The sequence below is a fragment of the Megascapheus bottae genome, chromosome 18 (assembly GCF_031878675.1).
Source record: "Megascapheus bottae isolate mThoBot1 chromosome 18, mThoBot2.hap1, whole genome shotgun sequence".
NCBI classification, from domain to species: Eukaryota; Metazoa; Chordata; class Mammalia; order Rodentia; family Geomyidae; genus Megascapheus; species Megascapheus bottae.
In genome coordinates this window covers 27222371-27246053 of record NC_143526.1, presented here as the reverse complement: position 1 = coordinate 27246053, position 23683 = coordinate 27222371, and the positions used below count along the sequence as shown (strand labels likewise).

Here is a 23683-nt window from a genome sequence, read left to right as displayed (position 1 = left end):
GCTGGCAACCAAGCTCCTACTTCATGAGCCTGCAAAGGATATTTTATATCCAAACAACAACCTAAATGGCATAACTGTCAATTGCATAACAGTTGCATTCTTAGGAATTCAGTAAATTTTAAAATGTTACAAAACTAGCTGAGTATGCACATATAAAACAGTTGGATTTGGGGCTCAGATAATAATAAATAGATTTTTTTTCTATAAGAACATCCAGTGGGACATTTAAATATTGTGTGGACTGGAACATTCATCCTGTCCTTCACATTTCATAATGTCTGAAACTTAGGGTCTTTTTCCAACATTGCAGCAAACAAACAGGTTGGTGCCAATAGCCAGAAAGCTCCTGGGGGACATTCCCTTTGACCACTCCCAGTGATATCAGCTCTGTGTCCATGGAGAACAAAACCACCATCTTTCTTCTGTGCACCACCTAGAGAGAACGACATGTGCCAAGGTCCTGAAGAGGGAGCATGCCCATAGGTTTAAGGAACAGTAAAAAAAGCAGTGTGGACAAAGAGGATGCGAAGGGAGCAGAGGACCCAAAGATCCAGAAAGATATCAAAAGGCTGTGAGTCATTCTGCTAAGCAAGTCTGCCTCGGAGGTTCAAGGTAGACTTACCAACTACCGTGTTGAGAAGGCGCCCTGAAGCAGGAAGCCAGTAAACACTGGTTCCATCTAGAAAACAGGCAGAGTGGTATCACCTCCTTCATGGAACTGTCACCTGCAAAACTTTTGTGTTATTCCAAACCTAACAGCTGCTTCTACAAAAGAGAGACTGACTCCATTGGCAGCAGAGGGGCAGGAACATCTTCTCAGAAGACAATCAACAGCACCCCAACCACGAAGGGCCATATGACACAGTGAGGCAGGGAAGGGATGCTTGTGCCCATATGCCTGGGCAGAACATCATGGCAGCAGGAGCACATGTTGAAGAACTGTTCACCTCATGGCAGACAGGAAGTGAAGGGAAGGATACAGGAAGGAGCCAGAACAGGCAAGCTTCAGATCACATAAGCAGGAGGTTAGGAGGCCTGTGTGACACTGAAGGTCTAAGGATAAGGAGCAGGAATGAGAGGTGGGCTGCAGGGATGGGAAGCACGGAGTCTGCTGGGCCCTTTGTCTAAAATGAAGGCGTTTGGGAACATCCTAGTTTGTCAAATTTCAATGTGACCTCCTGTGGGGATTTGGGTACAAGCACACTTGTAACAAGACAAGAACACGGTTTAAGGGAGAAAAGCCCTTTGCTCCACAAAGCAGCTCAGGGGATATCAATATTAATCTAACTAATGTTCCACCCTGCTCAGAGGGATTTTCCCAAGGTGCAAATCAAATCACATCCAGCCCCTCCTCTAAATTCCTATCGAATTGCCATGCCTCTTAGGATAAAGAGAAGACTCTTCACCCCTCTCCAAAGTATTGGTGGTCTGGACTCTGCCTTCTTCACAGGATACTTTCTCCCATCTGTCAGAAGTTACCAAGCTCCCTCTATTCCTGTCTATGCCTGGCTTATGCTTATGCTTGTAGGCCAGGGCTAGGCCAGCCCTGTCTGGTGGTCCTGAGTTCCCTACACCTTTCTCTTGGGGGGGACTTTTCAAAGCCTAATCCTAGATTTGAGGTTTAATACCACTCTCCCCCACTAGGCTTTCAACTCCCTCTGTCAGGGCTAGTGTACATTTCATGATATGTCAAGTCCCCCCAGCACCTACTATATACCCAACACCTAAATGAACAAACCCCAAATAGATGAAGGAAGGGGATGCTGAGATTGAGGCCAGGCTCACTGTGCAATTCAAGACTCAGCCTAATGCTACCCTCTCAAAGAAGTCTTGTTTATCATCCATCAGATGACACCAGGCCCTTCTGTCATGTGTCTTTTCAATGTCTGTACTCCTCAGAATGTATCAAAATAGTAATTAGGTAGGTGGGGCCTTACCCACCCACATGTCACCCCAATAACTGCCCTTACTTACCTCCTACCTTCTAGGGTCACTCAGTGACAGGAAGTTTTCCTCTCAGCCACGGCACCCTTATTCCTAGTCTGCAGAGGGAGAAACTGAGGTACAGAGAAATCAGGTAGAAAATGGCTAACCCAGAAGCTGGGCAAATCTGGATTTGAACTCATGTCAGCGGCCCCCAAAGTCCCTGGTTCTAGCCACTGAGCCACCCAGCCTCATCATGCTCTTATCCATTGAAAGCAAGGCCATGTCTGTCCTGTTCACATATTTCCAGCACCTGGCAAAAGAATAAATAGTACATCATCACCAGTGTAGATTGTCTGTATGTTAGAAAATGTATTTCTAACTCCAAAATGTATTTTCTTGGCACTTTCTTGGTCATTCAAAAACATGGGCAGGGGAGAGAGAGAGAGAGAGAGAGAGAGAGAGAGAGAGAGAGAGAGAGAGAGAGAGAGAGAGAGAGAGAGAGAGAGAGAGAGAAGAGAAGAGAAGAGAAGAGAGAGAGGGAGGGAGGGAGGGAGAGAGAGAGAGAGAGAGAGAGAGAGAGAGAGAGAGAGAGAGAGAGAGAGAGAGAGACCTCCTACCTACCTTCATATTCCCAGATGAAGTTTAATAGGCATTGCTCAGACTTCAGGTTTCTGCTTTCATGCATAAGCAAATATTCCTTCTTGGTCCATTTAAATCCATGCTTTTTGTATTTCTGAGCATTTGGGTTGGTGATTTCACAGCTTACAACGGCCCCGGAGCTTGGGATGGCACGACTGTCTAGTGCTCTTAAGTGTAAAACGTCATCTAATTGCTCCAAGGCTATGTGGCGCCTTGCGGGGAACTGCGTGTGTTTTGGGGAAATATTATTCAGGCGTGAGTTACAATGCTACGTCTGCAGCAAGTTCAACGTTAAACTGACAGTGCATACTGACTAAAGTGTCTTTAAATGAAAACACATAATGCAAAGCTATATATTGGTGGGTTAATAAATAAGTTTGGACCCCAGAATTGCAAGGACCTAATCCTGAACAACCAGTTCAGACCTTGCTAATTCCGTGTTCACAGGGGCTGTAAAAACCTGGCTCCGGTGACTTAGGCCTATCATCCTAGCAACTCAGGAAGTGCACAGTTCAAAGCCAGCCAGAGTAGGAAAGTCCATGAGACTTTTATTCACAATTAATCACACACACACACACACACACACACACACACACACACACACACGGATAACTATTACAAATAAGGAGAATCAAAAGCAGATGATCAAGGGTTAAGATGAACCACAACCAGCAAAAGGAAGCATGGGAGAGCCACCCAGGCATCAGCTCACCTTCCTGTCCTTTCCCTGCACAGGGGTCAGAATCACCAAGGTGGACTGGCAGCGATCTGGGAATGGCGCTGCCCACCACACCGAGGAGTACCCTTGCTCAGAGCTGGTGGTTCGCCGGGGCCAGCTGTTCAAACTCACACTGGACTTGAGTGGAGTCCTGGGCAGCGAGGAGGCCCTCATGCTCACGGTGGAGACAGGTAACTGGACTCCCTAGCGCCCCCTGCAGCTGGATAGTAGGAGCGCTGTGTCTTACCATCTAAGACCCTGGTCCCCAGCCCAGGCTTAAAGGAAAGCTGACCTCTATGGGTGGGCTGAGTTGAGAACCCTGACAGTACCAGGAATCCAGGGCTCTGGAGCTTTTGGAGCCCAAAATCATCTTTCCTTTCCTGGACGGATATAAGGAAGACTTTGGGCACTGTCACTTTTTCCTGGTTCTAGGGTGTGGTTGAAGTCAGGGCGGACAAGGGAATCTTCTGAGCCACTGGCCTGCTTGTACTTGACTGGATCCTCTTCCCAGTTGTCCTGTGGCATTTCAAGAGTGATGGCTGGGCTTCTCCAAAAAGGCAGGGTCTCCTGATCCCTTCTCCTCTCTGCCAGGGGCCCAGGCATCCGAGGCCCTCCACACCAAAGCCATGTTCGAGACAGCAGAGCTGGAGGTAGGCCATGCCTGGACAGCAGCAAGAGAGGAGCAAACAGGGAACACGGTGACTGTTAGCCTTGCCAGTCCCCCCAATGCTGTCATTGGCCGCTACCTGCTGAGTGCCAGGCCTTCCTCCCGCCGGAAACACAGTGACCAGAAGCTGGGGGAGTTTATTCTCCTGTTCAACCCTTGGTGCCCAGGTAAGAACTGCAAGGGTGAGCCTGACGACCAGAGAGGCCCAGGAGTGGTTAAGAGCTGGGGTTTGGGAATCAGACCAACTCTGCTAAGTTGCTTCCTTCGGCTTGGCTCAGGTTTCCCGTCTGAGTTATGGGATGGAAAAACAGCCTAACTCTTGGGGATACAGTGGGAAAGCACAGAGCCAATGCTGTCAGGCACAAACTCATCACAGTAAGGGGCAGTCAGGGTGGGTATGCTCATTGACGTCTATGGAGTGTGAAGCTTCTGTTGGCATTGAGGAAAGCCACCCAAAGGGTGAGCACCCCCCAAGCCCTCCTTCCTTGGGTTAGTGAAGAAAGAACACCCAGGAAGGGTAGAGCTTGACAGGCTAGCAGCCTGAGGGCTGGCAAACCCCTCCTGCCCCATCCTATCCCAGTCAGCCTCCAGGCTCCATCTTGCCGCTGAGCCCTGTCACAGCCCCTTCCCAAGTGGGCAGGACCAGAGCCCCAGCCCACACCAGGCCTGATGACTGCTTTTCAGAGGATGATGTGTTTCTGGCCTCCGAAGAGGAGAGACAAGAGTACGTGCTCAACGACAGTGGCATCATCTTCCGAGGCGTGGAGAAGCACATTCGAGCCCAGGGCTGGAACTACGGGCAGGTCTCCAGGGGCCCAGACAAACAGGGATGGGGATGGGGCTGGGGCATGGGCAAAGTCAGTGTGGGCATTTTATTCACTCACCCCTTCCTGGGAGGGACCAGATGGGCGAGACTCTCAGAACAAATCCATCCACCACCTATCCATCCATCCAGTCACCATTCATTCGTCTGCTATTTACTGTTGGGCTGCTATGAACCTATGTTGGGTCCTCAGGAAGAAGAGATATTTTGAAGACAGTTTGGAAGTCAGTTCTGTGTGGAATGATAAATCAGTGCATCTTAAGCCACAGTGTACCTCAGAATCACATAGAGTGCTCCTTAAAACAGACAAGTGGGTTTCTCCTCTCCCCGCGTCACTGGGCTGAGCAGGTGCAGGACCAGGCCTGAGAATCCACATTTTAATGAGTTTCCAGCGATGCTGATAATTAGGGCCTGGAACTATACTTTGAGAGTCCTTATATTCTGAGAACCCATAGATGCAAAAAAGGGTCCCAGAAGAAAGCGAAGGATCCACAGGCACCCTGGAGACTGTGGAAAGTTTTCCAACACTAGGGTTGGGCCTCCAAAGTTGGGCAAGGCCTAGACACAAAAGGGGAAGAGTAGATGGGCAACTCCAGGTGGCAGGGAAATGAGTCCTGGGCTCCTAGGAGGAAGCTGGGGCAGATCCCTCTGTAGCTGAAGAATCTGCCACTGCTCACCAGTTGGGGGTTGAAAGCATTTGGATCTCAGAGGCTGGGTATAGATGATACACAGGCAAAATGAGATTCCATCTAAGGGCTAACCACTACTCAGCTCCCACTTGCTGTTGCCATGGAGACAAGTGAGCGCAGAAGTGACAGCCTTTCCACTTTTTCAGAGAGGGAATAAGAAATCAAATCTAATGTTTAAAATGTCTCCCAGTTTTTAAGTTTTGTCAATTATTCCAAATGTATTTGACTGAAAATATCATGTAGGCCAAAAAAGCCTATCCCAGGTATGGCTACAGAACCACAGGGTTTGTGATGTTAATGTCATGTGGGGGTTATTGAGAAAATGAAGGACACAGTCAAGGTTGAGTCTCTGGTTCCCCAAGTGATCCCTTGAGGAAGGGTTTCTGATGGTTATGGATGTTCTGTGATCCATCCAGGAAGTGAATTAGGGCAAGTTACCCTGCCTACATACACACCACTGACCAGGTGGGTTGTGTGAGGGTCTGGGGCCGTGGGGGGCTTCAGGCTCTAAGGACAACCTCTCTGGAAGCAGTTTGAGGAGGACATCCTGGATATCTGCCTCTCCATCCTGGATCGAAGCCCTAGTCACCAGAATGACCCAGCCACCGACGTGTCCCATCGTCACGACCCTGTCTATGTCACCAGGATCATCAGTGCCATGGTGAGGACCCCAATCCCAGACCTACAGGCAGAGGAAATTTTCCCCGTCATCCCTGTGTCTTAGTGTATGCCCAGCACCCTACATTACGTTCACAACTTCGTGATGAGGAATTGGGGTAGGGCTCTGAGAGAAAGACTTGTCTCCGCTCCAGGATGCGTCAGCTGGGGGGTGAGGAGTGCGGTAAATGGCTGCAGATGTCTGAGACTGTGTGACTGACCTTGAATCTGGGCCTGTTGTTCTGATTGTTTCTTGTTTGTCTGAGTCCTTTGGAGTCAATCTGTCCAAAATGGCTTCCTCATCCTCCTATAGGCCCCTAGACTGATGTGGCTGCATCAGAAGGAACTGGCTAGTGACCATGTATTCTGTTCTTGCAGCCTCTCCACATGGCTAGTGAGGGCTTCCTCAAAGCAGACTCACACATGGCAGCAGGCTCCTCCATGCCTGCAATGGTTTCAAAAAAGAGGAGGCAGTAGCTACTAGTACTCCAAGCAAAGCCTCAGCCCAGGATACTGGTCCAGCAACACATCCACTATAATCAGAGGTTTGAAGAATCCCAGGCCAGCTCAGACTCAGGGGGAAGAAACACAGGTTCTGCCTCCCTGGAGGAGAAGTGGTCACTGAATGGGTCAGCTCTGGGGTCTACTACCAGCATCTACTGGGTGTAGAGGTTAAGGCCAGGGATGGGGAGCTGAGGTTCCCAAACTGGTCAAAGCTATAATTCTTGTATTTCATGCTCTCAATTTCTCAAGATCTCAGAGACATGGAAGACAGAGAATTCACAGAGCTGACCAGTCTCTCACAGTAGTATGTGATAACCCAGTGGACAGCCATGCAGGCCCCAAGTCTAAGGTGTGAGCTCATGCATTCCCCACTTAGCTAGCTTGCTAAATGACCTGAACACATCCCTTAATCCCTCTTAGCTTCAGTTTTCTCATCTGGAAAGGGGAGAAGGCAGGACTAATAGAATTTATATTGTAGACTTAAAACACAAGTTAAATCTTAATGTGCACAAATGCCAACTGTCTTTGTAATTATGATGCCACTCAGAACCCCAAATTACAGAATGTAGATCATTCAAAACAGGAAATAGCCTGAAATAGTAGATGATTTTAGCAACATAAAATGGGAGACAGTTGCAAATTATAAATAGTACCCAAAAAAGTAGGCTAGATTTCTTTGGGGGATAGAGAACAAGAGAGAGAGAAAGAGAGAGAGATAGTTTTGAGGATCAAACTTCAAACTCCAGGCCTCAAGAGTGTTCTAATCCCATGATCTGATCTACTACTAAATCACATACCTGCAACCCATAAAAAAAAGCAGATATTTTAAGAGAGCAGAGTCCCCACCTGCCCCCGCATCAATTCCCAGTCAGTGTAAGCTGGCCCTGCTTCCTTTGCCCAGGTGAACAGCAACAATGATCGGGGCGTGGTACAAGGCCAGTGGCAGGGCAAGTATGGAGGTGGTACCAGCCCCTTGCACTGGCGAGGCAGCGTGGCCATCCTGCAGAAGTGGTTCAAGGGCAGGTACAAGCCGGTCAAATATGGTCAGTGTTGGGTCTTCGCTGGAGTCATGTGCACAGGTACCCATCACCAAGGGCCCCTCAGCCTAAGCTGGGTGCATGTGCTTATTTGCATATATTTACATGTATTTGCATTTTCTGTAATCAGTCTTCATTGACCAGGAAGAAATGCAAGTATGATGGATGAATAGAAAAACAGGATAGATGGTCTTGACTTTTTGGGGTGTGGGAGGGGCTAGGCTTGAACTCAGAACTATACAATGTCCTTTGATTTTTTTTCACTCAAGGCTAAGCATTCTACCACTTGAGCCACAGCAGCACTTGCAGGTTTTTGCTAGTTAATTGGAGATAGAAGTCTGGTGGATTTGTCTATCAGGGCTGGCTTTCAATTGTGATCCTCAGATCTCAGCTTCCTGACTAGCTGGGATTATAGACACAAGTCACTGGCCCTTTATAGTTGACTGTTGATCTTTTCTTTTGGCAAGAGTCCATCTGTCTCTGCCTCTAGCTTACTGAGTGGCTTGGGTGGGTCTTATGGCCCCTTAGATTTCAGGAGCATGGGTTCAAGATCTGCCCACTGGGAGAGAGGGATTGACAGATTCCCTGACAGGTCTGCACAAAGAATGGTAATATTTCTTTTTCCTTTTTCTTTGTCAGTCATGGGGCTTGAACTCTGGGCCTGGCATTGTACCTGAGCTCTAGCTCAAGGCTACCCACCCTATCCCTTGAGCCACAGCACCACTTCCAGTTTTCTAGTGGTTAATTGGAGATAAGAGTCTCATTGACTTTAGTGCCCAGGTTGGCTTTGAACATTGATCCTCAGATCTCAGCCTCCTGAGTAGCTAGGATTACAGGTGTGAGCCACTGCAACCAACTAAGAATAATATTTCTGAGGGCCAAGAGTCTTAGCCCTGCCCCCTGCCAAAGTGGACAACAGACAAAGACTAAGAGGAAGGAGGGCTGTGTACACCCTTCTGCTGGGGTCCAGGTGCCCCTCTCCAGGCCTGGGTCCTGCAACTTCTCTGACCTCCTAGCCCTCTGCTCTGTAGTCCTCAGGTGCCTGGGGATTGCAACCCGGGTAGTGTCCAACTTCAACTCAGCCCATGACACTGACAAGAACCTGAGTGTAGACAAGTATGTGGACTCCTTTGGGCGCACTCTGGAGGATCTGACGGAAGACAGCATGTGGTAGGTCTCAGGGCATTGTGACTCCAGGCTGAGGTTAGAGCTACTCTGCCCAGCCCAGCCCCAAATGCTCCATTCCCTCTCTCCTCACACAGACACTTCTTTCTGTATGGGACTTCCATCACCCAAATACTTCTCAAAGGCTTATATGGATACCATATAAGCAAGAGTTGGGTTTCCCTCTACTGTTCCTTCCTGTGTGACCTTGGGCTAGTAAATATCACTTCCTGATCTCATTATCTTGCCATGAACACACCCAAAGTTGAAAATAAATGAGGAACTCTTTCCCAGGGGTGACCCTACATTTATCACAGCCCAGAGATATACACATCGCATTCCTTGAACACACCAGGCTTTTCTTCTTGCTTCTCAACTTCTGCACCTGCTGTTCCTCCTACCAGGAACATTGGTCTCTCCACCCCTCCTCTGGCTGACTCTTTCGTACAGTTGTTACATCTCACCTTCAATGTGAGGCCTCCAGCAGTGAAGATCTAACACATAGCCCTCCTTTTCTTCACAACACTCATTGTCACTTGCACTGGTTCTGTCTGCTAGCTTAACACTGCCTGTCTATGCCATCTCCTTGGTGAAAATGTACACTGCTTGAAGGCAAGAATCCCGCTGTCTGATTTGCAATTGTTTTTCTGGTACCTTGAAAGGAATGTGCTCATTATGTACACATACATAAACATGTATGTGAATGGTAAGTGTTCATCAACATGATTGACAGCCCAGCATTCGTACCAAGTTGAGGTCCGGCCCCTGGTCTCGGGCAGGGCCTGTCTCCTTTGGGCCTCTACTCACCTGTGCCCTCCTTTCCATGTGGCAGGAATTTCCATGTCTGGAATGAAAGCTGGTTTGCACGGCGGGACCTGGGTCCCTCTTACAACGGCTGGCAGGTTCTGGATGCCACACCCCAGGAGGAGAGCGAAGGTAGGACAGTGAAGGTGGGTCCCACATCCTGGTGCTCCTCCTCCACACCACGCGCAGCCACCTTTCCCCTCCTAGGTGTGTTCCAGTGTGGCCCAGCCTCTGTCACCGCCATCCGAGAGGGTGATGTGCACCTGGCCCACGACGGTCCCTTCGTGTTTGCGGAGGTCAACGCAGACTACATCACCTGGCTCTGGCATGAGGATGATGAGAGGCGCGAGCGGGTCTATTCCGACACCAAAAAGATTGGGAGATGCATCAGCACCAAGGCTGTGGGCAGCGACTCCCGGGTGGACATCACTGGCCTCTACAAGTACCCTGAAGGTAAGGACCACAGGCAGCCCTTACTGATTTCCACAGCTTGAACCATACCTCCACTTCCTGCTTTTTGCTGGTTAATTAGCAGTAAGAGACTCTCTTGGATTTATCTGTCCTGGTTGGCTTTAAACCTCAGTTCTCGGCCTCCTGACGTTAAGATTTACAGCCTCAGAATTACAGGCTTGAGCCATAGACACTTGGCCTCCACTGTTTCCAAGTCAATAAAACTTCCAATTCAAATTTGATTCAGAGATCTTGTCTCCTCCCCTCCCCTCCCCTGAGCAAAGCTATAGCAGTGGTATCCCCCTCCCCAGGTGGCTAGAAGAGGGGACAGGTCTGCTCCACATGTCACCAGGGGTGGAGAGTGAGGTCTTCAAGACCTCAGAACAGGGCTTCCCTGTCCAGGTCTCTCTCCTGCTTAGATAAACTAAGGCTCAGAGAGACAGGTAAGCAGAGCTCCCTCAGTGGAATGGAACCCCACTTCCTCCTTCCTGGCCAACCCCACTGTTTGCTAGTCAGCCCCTTTTTGTTGTCAACCTAACACCAATTCTTCCAAGCATCCACACCCTCACATCCTCACAGGCACCACTGATTCCATCTTTAGGAATTTGGGGTTTGCTTGACAATTAATGATTGGCAGTTGGGATGGCAGTGGTCAGGCTGAGGTCTCATCTGTCTCTGTACATTAATGTCTGATTGCATCCACAGTGAGCTTTTAAGAACTTAGACCATGGGGTCTTTGAGGCTTTTTTTTGCCAGTCCTGGGGCTTCAGCTCAGGACCTGAGCACTGTCCTTGGGCTTTCTCAAGGCGAGCACTCTACCGCTTGAGTCACAGCACTATTTCCAGCTTTTTCTATGTATGAAGTACTGAGGAATCGAACCCAGGTCTTCATGCAAGCATTCTACCACTAGGCTAAACTCCCAGCCCCTTTTGGGAGATATTTGTCCTCAGCTTGGATTAAAGCCTTGGAAAATGTCAACATCCTAGTTGGGTGCAGTGGTTCAAGCCTGTGATCCTATCTAGGCAGACATTAGAGGATATGGTTTGAAGCCAACCTGGATCCAAAAAAAGTTTCTGAGACTCCACCTCAACCAATGGCTGGGTACAATGACACACACCTGCTATCCTCCACTATAAGAGAGGCACAAAAACTGGGTACAATGGCTCAGGCCCGTGATCCCCAGTAATACAAATAGGAGTACAAATAGGGGGATGGCAGTCCAAGCCAGCCTGGTCATAAAGTGACACCCTACTTTAAAAATAACCAACATAAGAAGGGATTCGAGTCATGGCTCCAGGAGCAGAGTGTCTGCTTGGTGTGTATGAGGTCCCAAGTTCCATCCCCAGTAGTGCTAATATAAATTTTTTACAAAAAAGAAATCAACATCCCATTCCATAATAAGGAGGCTTCCTCCCCTCAGTTGTCACCGACATTGGGAATTTGCATTTATTATGGTTGGCAAATGTAAATTCTTATTTGAGGGGCGGGGCGGGCTGCAGAGGGAGGCCATGACGGCTGTGGTGTTGGCCATGCCCTGCAGGGTCCCGGAAGGAGCGTCAGGTGTACAGCCAGGCGGTGAAGAAGCTGCTGAGCCTGGAGGCCCCGGGGCGCAGGGCGCGCCTCCGCAGGGCGAGCGGGCGCGGCCTCTGGCGCGAGGACCTCCTGGAGCCCGCCGCCCAGCCCAGCATCGCGGGCAAGTTCAAGGTGCTGGAGCCGCTGGCGCTGGGCCACGACCTGAGGCTGGCCCTGTGCCTGGCCAACCTCACCTCCCGGCCGCAGAGGGTCCGAGTGAACCTGAGCGCCTCCACCATCCTCTACACCCGCCGGCCGGTGGCCGAGGTCCTGCGCGAATCCCACACCGTGAGGCTGGGGCCTCAGGAGGGTAAGAACGGCCTGGCCCGCTGGGACCTGGCGTCCATCCCCTGGGGGATGGGAATGGGGTGTCACTCGTTCCACGAGGACGGGCGCTCGAGGCCCTCCGTCCCCTGCTTCACCGATGGGAAAACTGGGGCCTTCGAGGGCAAACTGCGAGCATTCAGTCTACAATTTTAGGACAATAAAAATCCACAATCACCAGGTGATTTCTAGTCCCTAAATCACCCCAATTAGTACGCTCGCCGCAGTTCCGTCCTCGCGTGCAGTGCGCTGTGGGTGACCTTTCCAAAATTCAGTCCATCTGGCTCCAGATCCTGTCCCAGCAGTCGCTCCCCCTAAGAGCTGTTCACTCAGCTGCAGTGTGCCAAGCCGTCCTGAGAACGCAGAGGGGAGGACAGGGGAGGGCAGGGGAGGGCAGGACCCGCAGCCACTCATGGAACCCAGTGGTGGCTCCATCCTGTCAACAAGGAGAAAATTCATGCCCCAAGTCACAGAGTTGGTGCAAGTGATACAGAACGCACACCCACGTGGCCCAGACAAGGGCAGGGAAGGAAAGGGCAAGGTTCCAAAGCCCAGGTGCTGCGCCTCAGCTGACCCAGCCACCTCACTACAAGGTGTGCACTGAGGCCGTGGAAAAGGCCATGCTTTGCTTGGAAGCCATGCTTTAGGAACAGTTGGCTAAAATCCATTCTCAGAACTTCATCCCAACAAGAAATGGACTCAGGCCTTGGAAAGGTTTTTGTACGCTTTTAAGTAACCTTATCGATTTTGTGCTAATATATGAAAGGTTTTTTTTTTCATGATCTTTAAACACGTAGCACTTCATGAATGATTTACTGAATGGGTCTCCTTTTCACAGCTTCTTTCTCCTCTTTGTCTGTCTGTGTGTCTGTCTTGTGTATATACATATAAAGAGAGAAAGAGCTATAAATACGTAATACCTAATAAGCCCACTTTATTTACAGATTATTACATGCAGTTTTGACCAAGCATGGTCAAAAACTAAACTTAAAACTTGAAAGGAATTCCAAAATAACATGTCTGATTCCCATGCATATCTCCCAGCCCCACATTATCATCAGTTATATTAAACCACTGTGTGATTTGCTGAGTGTTCCCTCCCTTCATTCTGTGAAAGTCTGCCTCCCAAAAAAGCAATGAGTCTAAGAGCAAGGGAAAAGTGAAGGTGCTTCATTTAAGTGACATAGTAAAAAGTCTGAGATTCGGTGTAAGGCAGAAGTTGGGTGGCATTGTGAGGAAAAAAAAAAATGAACCAACCAAATGCACTACAGGGTTGCACTCTGTGGCCTGAGCATGGGTGGGGTTTCCTTAGTTTGGTCTCCATGGATCCATGAGCCTGCAGATACAGAAGTCTATAGAGTGTGTACACACACTGGTGTACACACACTGGTATGCACGCACACACATCTCTCCCCTCTACCGGTCTATGTGTTTCTTCTGTGTCTCTTCAGTTATCTGTATCTATCACTTATCTATCTATATTTCTCCTCTCTTACTATAACTTTTTTTTTCTTTTTTTTTCCCAGTCCTGGGCTTAAGCTCAGGGCCTGAGCACTGTCCTTGGATTTTTCTCAAGGCTAGAGCTCTACCACTTGAGCCTCAGCACCATTTCCGGATTTTTCCAAGTATGTGGTACCAAAGAATTGAACCCGGGTCTTCCTGCATGCTAGGCAAGCACTCTACCACTAGGCTAAACTCCCAGCCCCTATAACTTTTTATCTTTCCATCTATATCTCTCTTTCTGTATATATGGCTCTATCTCTGTCTCTATATGTCTGTCTTTGTATGTCTATATTTAATACTGACTCTATTCATCTCTAGATCTTTCTATATGTATAGACAGACAGACAGACAGATATTCACTCTGTACTATCTATGTATGTCTTCTTTCTCATACCATCTAAACTCCAAAGATTCAATGAACAAAGTTGAATTGCAGTTGCTGCTCTGGACTAGTTCCTGGCAAGTGGACTTTGTGGGTTTTGACAGGGATGAAAACATATGAAGGAGGTGTCATACTTTTTTTTTAGCTCTTTGTGTCATTTTCTGTCACAAAACCTAAATCACAGAATAACACTTCATAACAAAATATTAATTAACATTCACTTTCCCCTGGCTTTTGGTAATTTTTTTCATGTTGAAAGTAATACATATTCATTAAAGATTTCAAGAGCCAAAGAGAAAAATTGCCTGTGATCTTACCACCCACCTCCAAACTGTTAGCAAGTTTCCTTCCAACTTTTAATGCCTGTTTGCTTTTTGAAAAACATAGCTCTCATTAAATATTGCAGATACATTCACTGATACCCTACTCTTCTTGTATTATAATTTAAGTATTTTACAAGCTCTTTATAGATACAAATTAATCGATATTTAATGTTTAAATAAATATACAGTGAATTTTTTATCTTTTGAGTAGTTACCAAAACAGTACCATTAAAAATAACGTTAAAGTAAACATCTTGCCAGAAAAAAAATTGTTTTGGATCAATTGTGGGGCTTGAAAATCCCAAGGTTTTTTGATCGAAGTTAGCACTCTGCCACTTGAGCCACAGCTCCACTTTCAGGATTGGGGGGGGGGGGCGTGGTATTTTGTTGGAGATAAAGTTTTCACAGAGGCTTTGAACTATCATCCTCAGGTCTCAGCTTCCTGAGTAGCTAGGATTACAGGTGTGAGCCACATGTGCACAGGAAAAAAAAAACAAAACACCTTTTTCTCCCTTTGGATTTTGGACTATCTTGTTAGGATAGATTCACAACAGTAGAATTCTTAAGCCAAATTAGCTATTATAACATATTTTATTAAAATATATAATTTACTTTTTAGTGAATAGGCTATATTTTAGTTATGAAGTTTTTGTATGCTTTATGGAACTGGAGTTTGAACTCAGGGCCTATCAGTCTATGTTTACAGAGAGTTCCTGTCTTCTCTCTCCACCCCCTCTCTCTGATTAACATCCTCCATTAATCTTACAACTGATGAGCCAGCACCAGGTCACTATTTTTAGTCAAAGTCCACAAGTGACATTAAGTTTCAATCTCAATGTTGTATACTCTCTGGGTTTTGAAAATGTGTAGCATGCAGTCGCTGTGAGAGTCATACAAAACAGTGTCACCAACCTCAAAGTGTCATCCTCTATACTCTGCCTGACCTTCCTGGCTCCCTCCCTCTGACCCTCCTCCCTTTCCTCTGTCACTGCATCTCCAGCCAATCACTGACCTTTCAATATCTCCATGGCTTACCTCTTCCAGAATCATATTTGGAATCATATTGTTTGTCACCTTTTCAGGATGATTTCTTTTCCTCAGCAATATATACTCAAAATTCTGCTATGTTTTATCTGTCCATTGATATATCATTTTCTTTCACCCCTGAGTAGTATTCCATTATGTGGACATACTGTTCTATTTGTCAATTCATCTTGACTGTCTCCAACTTGGGGAAGTTAGAAATCAGGCTACTTTAAATGGCTGTAAGAGTCTGTTTTGTGCTACAGGCAGGTGCCTGTGACTTATGTAATCCTAGCTATACAGGAGGCTGAGATCTGAGGATCACAGTTCAAAGCCAACCTCAGGTAGGAAAGTCTGTGAGACTCTTTTTTTGTCGGTTGTGGGGCTTGAACTCTCAGCCTGGGCACTGTCCCTGAGCTCTTCAGCTCAAGACTACTGCCCTATGCCTTGCGCCATAGCACTACTTCTGGTTAATTGGAGATGAGAGTCTCATAGTGTTTAATGCCGAGGCTGGCTTTGAACCGAGATCATCAGATCTCACCATCTTCAGTAGTTAGAAATACAGGAATGAGCCATGGTGCCTTGCTTCCATGAGACTCTTACATCCAATTAACTATAGAAAAAAAAAACAGAAGGGGCACTATAGTTCAAGAGTTAGAATGCTAGCCTTGAGCAAAAAGAGCTTAGGGACAGCACCCTCAAACTCACATTTTAAGAGCCAGGACCAGAAAAAAGATAGATAGATAGATAGATAGATAGATAGATAGATAGAGGAGAGAGAGACAGAAAGGAAGAGGGAGAGGGATAGGGAGAGGGAGGGAGGAAGGAAGGAAAAGGAAAAAGAAATCCCTAAGACAGGTAATTTTACAGAGGAAAGAGATTTAGAGATGGAGAATATAGCTCAGAGGCAGAGTGTATGTCTAGCACGTAAAGATCTTGGATTTGATACAGAGAGAAAGAAAGACAGAGATAGACAAGAGACAGAGACCGATAGAGAAACAGATATTTATCTAACTCACAGTTTTGCAGGCTGGAAATCCAAATAGCATGTCATGAACTCTGACAAGGGCCCCAGATAAATGATAGAGCATATATGCTTGCAGAAGAAGGAGGAGGAAGAAACACTGGTGTCCTGTAATGTCTTTCATGAGCATACATCCCCTAAGGAATTCCCTCGAGTCCTCAGCTCTTAAAGGGCCCACCATCTCCCACGGGAACCAAACCTCCAATATATAAACATTCAAACCTAAACGTCAGTGCGCTGAGTTTTATGGGGATATAAGTTTTCCAGTTGTTTATCTAGAGAGCAAGGATGTCAGTCTTGAGGTCCTGTAGGAGGAGTAGGTTTCATTACAAAGGACTGCCAAGCTCTCTTCCATCATGGCTGCCTTCTGTAGTTTCTGTTTTCCAATGACGCTACCCAGCACCAGACTCTGTGTGCCATTCTCACAAAGGTGCCATCGGGTCTCGTTGTTGGTCTACTTTGCAGTTCCCTAATGAAGCATGATGTTGAACATCATTTCCTATGCATATTTGGCCATCTGTGTACCTTCTTGGAAGAAGCCTCTAGATCTTTTGGCTCATTTTTTAATTGGGTGGCTTGTTTTCCTATTGTCATGTTTCAGAAAGTCTTGGTATACTTTGAATCATAATCTTTAATCAGACATGGCTTTTGTAAATATTGTCTCCCCAAGTCTGTGTCTGGTCTTCTTATTCTCTTTTAGAGGGCAGAGTTTTTACTCTGTGTGTGTGTGTGTGTGTGTGTGTGTGTGTGTGTGTGTGTGTGTGTGTGTGTGTGTGTGTATGTGTGTGTGTGTGTGCGCGCGCGCACTAATCCTGATACTTGAACTTAGGGCCTGGGCACTGCCCTTGAGCTTTGTTTTTGCTCACTGCTAGTACTCTACCACTTAAACCACAGCTCTATTTCACGAATAGTTTGAGATGGGAGTCTTGAGGACTTTTCTACCTGGGCTGGCTTCAAACAGAGCTCCAGAGATCTCTGCCTCCTGATTAGCAAGGGTTACAGGTGTGAGCCACTAATGAATGCGGGGATAATTTTTATACAACTCTTTTTCATCACTTTTTTTCCTTCATGAATCATGCTATTATATCGGAAAGTGGCTGACTTTTTCTGTTAATCCTTTTCTTTATAAATGTTTGGTTGGTTTTTGTTTATTATCACTGTGAACTCTTTTGGATTTCTTACGTAAGCAAACATGTCACCAGTGAACAAACACTTCTCCCTACCCCTTGCGCCACAGTGCCACTTCTGGCTTTCTGCTGGTTAATTGGAGATAGGAGTCTCACAGTCTTTTCCTGCGGGCTGGCTGTGAACCAAGATCTTCAGATCTCAGCCCCCTGAGTAGCGAGGATCATAGGCATGAGCCACTGGCATCTAGCTTCCTTTTCTTATTGCACGAATTAGGAATTCCACTACGAAAAGGGGTGGCAAGATGGGACACCCGTTCCTGGACCCTGGTCTTGGTGAAATTTTCTAACTACTCACTATTAAGTCTGAAGTTTGCTGTAGGTCTTTCATAGTTGTTCTTTATCAAATCAAGCATGTCCCTCTCTAACTCTAGTCTCCTGTGAGCTCTTATTGTGGCTGGATGTTGGATTTTGGCTGCATCTATTGTTACAGCTATGTGCTTTTTTTCTGTTGATTCTACGGACACACTGATTGACTTTCAGTATTGATCCAGCCTTGCACATCTGAAGTCAATCCTGCTTTGCTTGTGATATATAATTCATTGTCAGATTCAAACGTATTTTATTGAGGACTTCTACACCTATGTATATGAGCTATAATCATCTGTAGTTTTCTCATCGTATCTTTCTATGGTTTTGGTGCTAAAGGAATACAGCTTCCATACTTCAAGCTTCTGGAAAGGACTGTAGAGAATTTGTATAATTTCTTCTTCAAATACTAGGTAAAGTTCACTAATAACCCCATTAGGTCTTGCTGCTTTCTGTTTTGGAAAACCGTTAGTTACTGATTATATTTCTTTCTTCCCTTATTTGTTGATTGAGTGGTTGGTTGATAGATTGATTGCCGGTACTGAGGTTTGAATCCAGGGCTTTGCACTCTCACTTGGCTTATTTACTCAGCTGGTGTTCTACCATCTGAGCCATGCCTCCAACCCTGCTTTTTGCTGGTTAGTTGGAGATAGTCTCCCAGACTTTTCTACTGGGGCAAACTTCAAACTAGAATTCTCAGATCTCAGCCTCCTGAATTTCTATTCATGCACCATCTGCACCCAGCAATATTGTTTTATTTTGTTTTTTTGTGTGCATGTGAACAGAGTAAACCTTTTAAAGAAATTTCCTGTGTCAAATTGGAGAGCATATGGTTGTCCATTATATTCCTTTACTATCTTTTATATACATAAGATCTGTAGTGATGTCCCTTCTTGTGTTTCTGATACTAATGATGTGTCTTTTTTTTTAACCTAGCCTAGCTAGAAGCTCATTGCTTTTATTGATTTCTTTTCAAAGAATTGACTTGCGGTTTTGTTCATTTTCCTTTCTGATTCCTGCTTTCAATGGCACTGATATCTGCTCTATTTTTTCTCTATTCCCTTTGTGCTGTTTATAAGAGGTTTAACATTTCTCGGTTGGTAAAAATGGAAGCTTAGATTATTCATCTAAAATCTACCTTCTTTTCTACATTTGCACTGGACGATACAAATTGTCCTGTAAGACCATGTATGGTGGCTCACAAATATCATTCTAGCTACCAGGGATGCAGAGATTGAAAGGATTCCAGTCCGAGGTCAGCTTAGCTGGATACCATTAAGAAGAAGATCAAGCCCCCCACTCCCATCTCTGCTTCCAGAGAAGAAGATTCCGGTGGCCATATCTTACTCTCAGTACAAAGAAGACCTGACAGAGGACAAGAAGATCCTATTGGCTGCATTGTGCTTTGTCACCAAAGGAGAGAAGCTCCTAGTGGAAAAGGATATTACCCTGGAGGACTTCATCAGCATCAAGGTGACCTCTGTCCACACCCGCCCTGCTGTTCCCAGCAGAGCTGGGGATGGTGCCCTTGCCACCAGCTTCCTGGTGGAGAGGACGTGGAGGCAGGGGGGATGGCTGAGGTGGTGATGCTGTCATGGGACAGGTGGAGCCAGGACTATGGCTTTCCTGGGGTGATGGAAGGACTGGAGGTGACTCGAGGCTGCTGCTCCCCAGGTGCTGGGGCCTGCCGTGGTGGGAGTGGCAGTGGCAGTGGAGGTGACTGTGGTAAACCCCCTCTTGGAGGGAGCGAAGGACTGTGTGCTGATGATAGAGGGCAGCGGCCTGCTTCAAGGACAGCTCAGCATTGAGTAAGTGCCAGCCGGGGGGTGGGAGGAAGAGGGGCTGCCTGCCTCATGGGATGGGCCAGAGAGAAGCAGCCTGGGTGAGGGGTGGACAGGAACAAGCCCACTGCCCATTCACAGCAGCTTTCACCATTTTTATTTTGGTCGGACAGTTGTGGGCTTTGAACTCTGGGCCTGGGCGTCGCCCCTGAGCTCTTCAGCGCAAGGCTACTGCCTTACCCCTTGAGCCGCAGTGCCAATTCTGGTTTTCTGGTGATTAACTAAAGAGTCTCATGGACTTTAGTACCTGGGCTGGCTTTGAACTGAGAGCCTCAGATCTCAGCCTCTTGAGTAGCTAGGGTTACAGGGTAAGCCACCTGACACAGCAGCCTTCACCTTTAAGCCATTACCCAGCCACCAATTTAGCTATTACTCATTCCCTCATCTGCTTTCTTTCATTCATTCATCCTTCTGGTTTTTTATTTTGTTTTTGTTTCTTGTTTGCTTGGGTTTGAGTTTTTGTTTTATTTTGCTTTTTGAAACAGGGTTTCACTATGTAGCTCAGGCTGGCCTGGGACTCACCAGCCTCCTGCCTCAGCCCTCCACCTACTGGGATTATAAGAATGTGCCACTGCACCAGACGTCATTTACTCTTTTATCACATTTTTCACTCCCTCATTCTTTCACCTGTTCATTCCTCTACTCAAGTCGGTTTTGATTGGTTCATTCATCTACTCGTTCATTCTTACATTTACATTTACAAAAGAGTGGACTCTGTTAAGGTATTGCTGTCCATGTGTGACGTGCACTTCCATCAGATTCACCTGCTTTTGTCTCCCCTGGATATTATCCTTGGTCTTCCACACATATTCATTCCTTATTTCTCATGTTTTTATTAGCATCAATTAATGGTGCCAGGGGTTTTCATTTTGGTATGTCCATATATGTACACAATCAGACTCACCCCTCCAGCATCCTCCCTCATCCACCTCACCTCCGTAATCCTTTAACTTGCTCACTTATTTACTCATTCGCTTATGCATTCATTTGCTCTTTCATATGTTCCAGTCATTCATGACCTCATTCATATCATCAAGTCATTCACTCGTTCATTTGCATTATTCACTTTCCACTTGACCCTTGATCTTTCCAAGCCACGTGTAAATTGTTGGGGAGGGAATTGGTCCTTCCCGGGAGATGAGTATGATTTGGGCAAACAGGGGACCCCTAAAGTCCAGGGGATCTGAGACAGCTCTTGAATGAGAGTGAGGTGGGGACAGAGGGCTGAGGCTGGAAAGGTGATGAGATGTGAACGGTAAGTCACAAAGTGACCTTGGTCTTGAGGGTTCCTGGGGAGCTATAGCCAATCAGACTCAGGAGAGAGGACTGATGCTCTGTCTTTCCCCTGCTCCTTTCTCCAGTGTGCCCATCCTGGAGCCCCAGGAGAGAGCCTTGGTCCAGTTCAACATCACCCCCTCCAAGAGCGGCCCGAGACAGCTGCAGGTGGACCTCATCAGCCCCCACTTCCCGGACATCAAGGGCTTTGTGATCGTCCATGTGGCCACAGCCAAGTGACCAACCACCTGGGACTGAGGGGAAGATGTGGCCCCCTTGTCCTCCCGTCCATCTCTCCATCTCCCCCATGTGGGAATCAGGAGCCCTGAGTTGGTCCTGCTTCATTCTCTACGCTACTCTGAGTTTCCTCCTGGGCCTCAGTCTCCCCCTCTGTGAAATGAGTTGTTAGGCTCCGTAATCCTCACCCTTCTGGACCAATGCCTGATGTAAGACTCTAGAGACCTACCGTCTCTTACCTCATCAGCTGGGAGGCTGGCACACCACGCATCGGAGGAGCCCTGGTCCTTCCGCTTCTGCCACCCATGGCAAGCCAGCCAGCTCACCTCTCCTCACTTCTCTCCCAGCTCTTCAAATGCCCTAGTCATCTCCAGAGCCAAGACTCCTCCCCCAGACCTAACTGACAACCCAAAATGTTAGAACTGGAACTGTACATTCCCCAGATGGAGCAAGAGGGGTTTGGCAAGGCCACAGGCCAAGTCAGAGGCCCGCCATTCAACCCAAGCCAATGCCACCCCAAAGTCACATTCCTAAAAGACAGAGTATTTTTAAGCAGTGAGAGATTTTCCCTCAATGGAGATACAATCTCTGCATCTGAGGGGCTTCGGCTGTTTGAAAACAGATGAAGAGGCCCAAGGAGAGATACTAGGCTGGACTGTATTCTCCTAAAACCAACAGCCCCAAGTCTGATCTGCCCAGCTAAAGCCGATGTTTCTTTATTTGAAAAGCAGAACAACACTGACTTTTGCAAGACATCTCCAGCAGCCTGACCTCTGCCAAGCATGAGCTGGGATTCAAATCAGGACCCTGGGATAAAGACCAAAGCAGCCACCACCAGTCTTAGTACTAGATGGGCAGTGTGAAATTTTCTACACAACTTGGATTACAGATTTTTTTGGCCAGTCCTGGGGCTTAAACTCAGGGCCTGAGCACTACCCTTGGGCTTTCCTCTAGGCTAGCACTCTACCACTTAAGCCACACCACTTCCAACTTTTCTTTGTATATGGTACTGAGGACTCGAACTGAGGTCTTCATGCATACTAGGCAAGCACTCTACCACTAGGTCAAACTCCCATCCCTGGATTATAATTTACAAGATCTGAATGACAGCAGCAAAATAAGCGATACCAATTCAGAGGAAAATAATCTACACACAGGGTCTTTGCCAAGAGGGCATCAGGCAAAGACAGCATGTGCTAGAGTGTCTTTGTGGCCCCTTGTGCAGGTATTTCTCCAGTGATTCCACAGAATTTGGTGATGGGACTTGGCAACCAAATGAGCAGAGTGTTTATAGAGTCAGCCTTGGCTCCAGGACACCCCCAGATCCCCTTCTGAAACCTAAGTTTTTGATCTGGGTCCCAGATAACAAGGGCAAGGTATATGGCAAAGCTGACATTCCCTTCTGGCTGGAATCAACAGGCCTTGAACCACTAACAAAGCCAGCAGTTCCTGCTGGCTCCAGCCTCCCCTACTCTTCCAGCATGCTCCTGTCTTCAAGATCCCCTCCTCTGGCTGATTTTTCCAGGAAGCTAATTCTGAGACAGATGCATCCAGGTGACAGCCTCAACGCCACATAGGCAGCTCCAGTGATGAAACTCCATGAGGTGTGTGGTGTGTGGTGTGTGTGTGTGTGTGTGTGTGTGTGTGTGTGTGTGCAAGGAAAGTAGCTAAAGATGCAAGGGCCTGGTAGCTGTTTCCTGTTCAACTCCACTTCTCTTGGCGCCTCTCAGCTAAGCTGCTGTAGTACTTTAAGAGGTCCAAACTGGCCCTGCAGGTTAGTCCTGCCTGGCTGAAAGCAGTGACTAAGACAGCAGCCAATGCAGGGGCACTGGCTGGGGGGGTGGAAGAATTGTGCCTGCTTAGATTACCTGGTGGCCAGTAGCACACAAGCAGGTTGTTCAAGACTGAGAACGCACTAGCTCATGCAGTAATCTAAGCTACTCGGGAGGCTAAGACCTGAGGATCACAGTTCAGAGCCAGCCCAGGTATACAAGTCCAAGAGATTTTTATCTCCATTTAATTGGAAATGAAGGTGTGGCTGTAGTGGTAGATTGCCAGTCTTGAACAAAAAAGCCAAGCAAGAATGTGAGCCCCTGAGTTCAAGTCCCAGTACCAGCACCAAAAAGAAAAGGCTGAAAAAGCCTTGGATGTGGCATTAATTTGGCTGGTTATGGTTATGAGGACCCCACAAGATGCTAGCAACAGGCTCCCACTCAACAGTTCCTGAAACACAATCCAAACATCCACAGGAGCATCAGACACTGAACGAGGTGAGGGGTCTCAGCTTTCACACGAGAGGCCTCTCTAGTCTCTGCAACTTGCTTGGCAAGCTTTTTCCATCGAGGCCTAGAGCGGGTATTTTGGCCTAGACATCACGAGGTCTCTTACAACTACTGGACTCTGCATCTACAGTGTTGAAGCTGTCATCGTGTATTAACAGATGTGCATAGACGTGTCTTAATAAAATTTTATTTATAAGAGTTTGACCCAGGAGTCAGATAGTATCACTGACCCCAAATAATCATATCTTGGAGACAGGCTGGTTCATGACCTTGAAGCTGGAGCAAACAGTTCCTAAATCTTGTTTCACACTAAGTCCTACCATGCT

The 23683-nt window shown here is 47.2% G+C and overlaps 1 protein-coding gene across 1 annotated transcript; it reads left to right on the top strand.

Annotated features, from left to right (window-relative positions):
• The first annotated feature begins 3248 nt into the window (after positions 1 to 3248).
• Positions 3249 to 21078, top strand: Tgm6 (transglutaminase 6). Its single transcript, XM_090352700.1, has 12 exons — positions 3249 to 3474; positions 3875 to 4117; positions 4635 to 4753; positions 5995 to 6123; positions 7525 to 7702; positions 8692 to 8830; positions 9657 to 9760; positions 9836 to 10081; positions 11619 to 11960; positions 19041 to 19195; positions 19397 to 19530; positions 20925 to 21078. Exons 1-12 carry the CDS (start codon positions 3249 to 3251, stop codon positions 21076 to 21078), a joined length of 2169 nt encoding a protein of 722 aa, XP_090208826.1.
• Positions 21079 to 23683: the final 2605 nt, after the last annotated feature.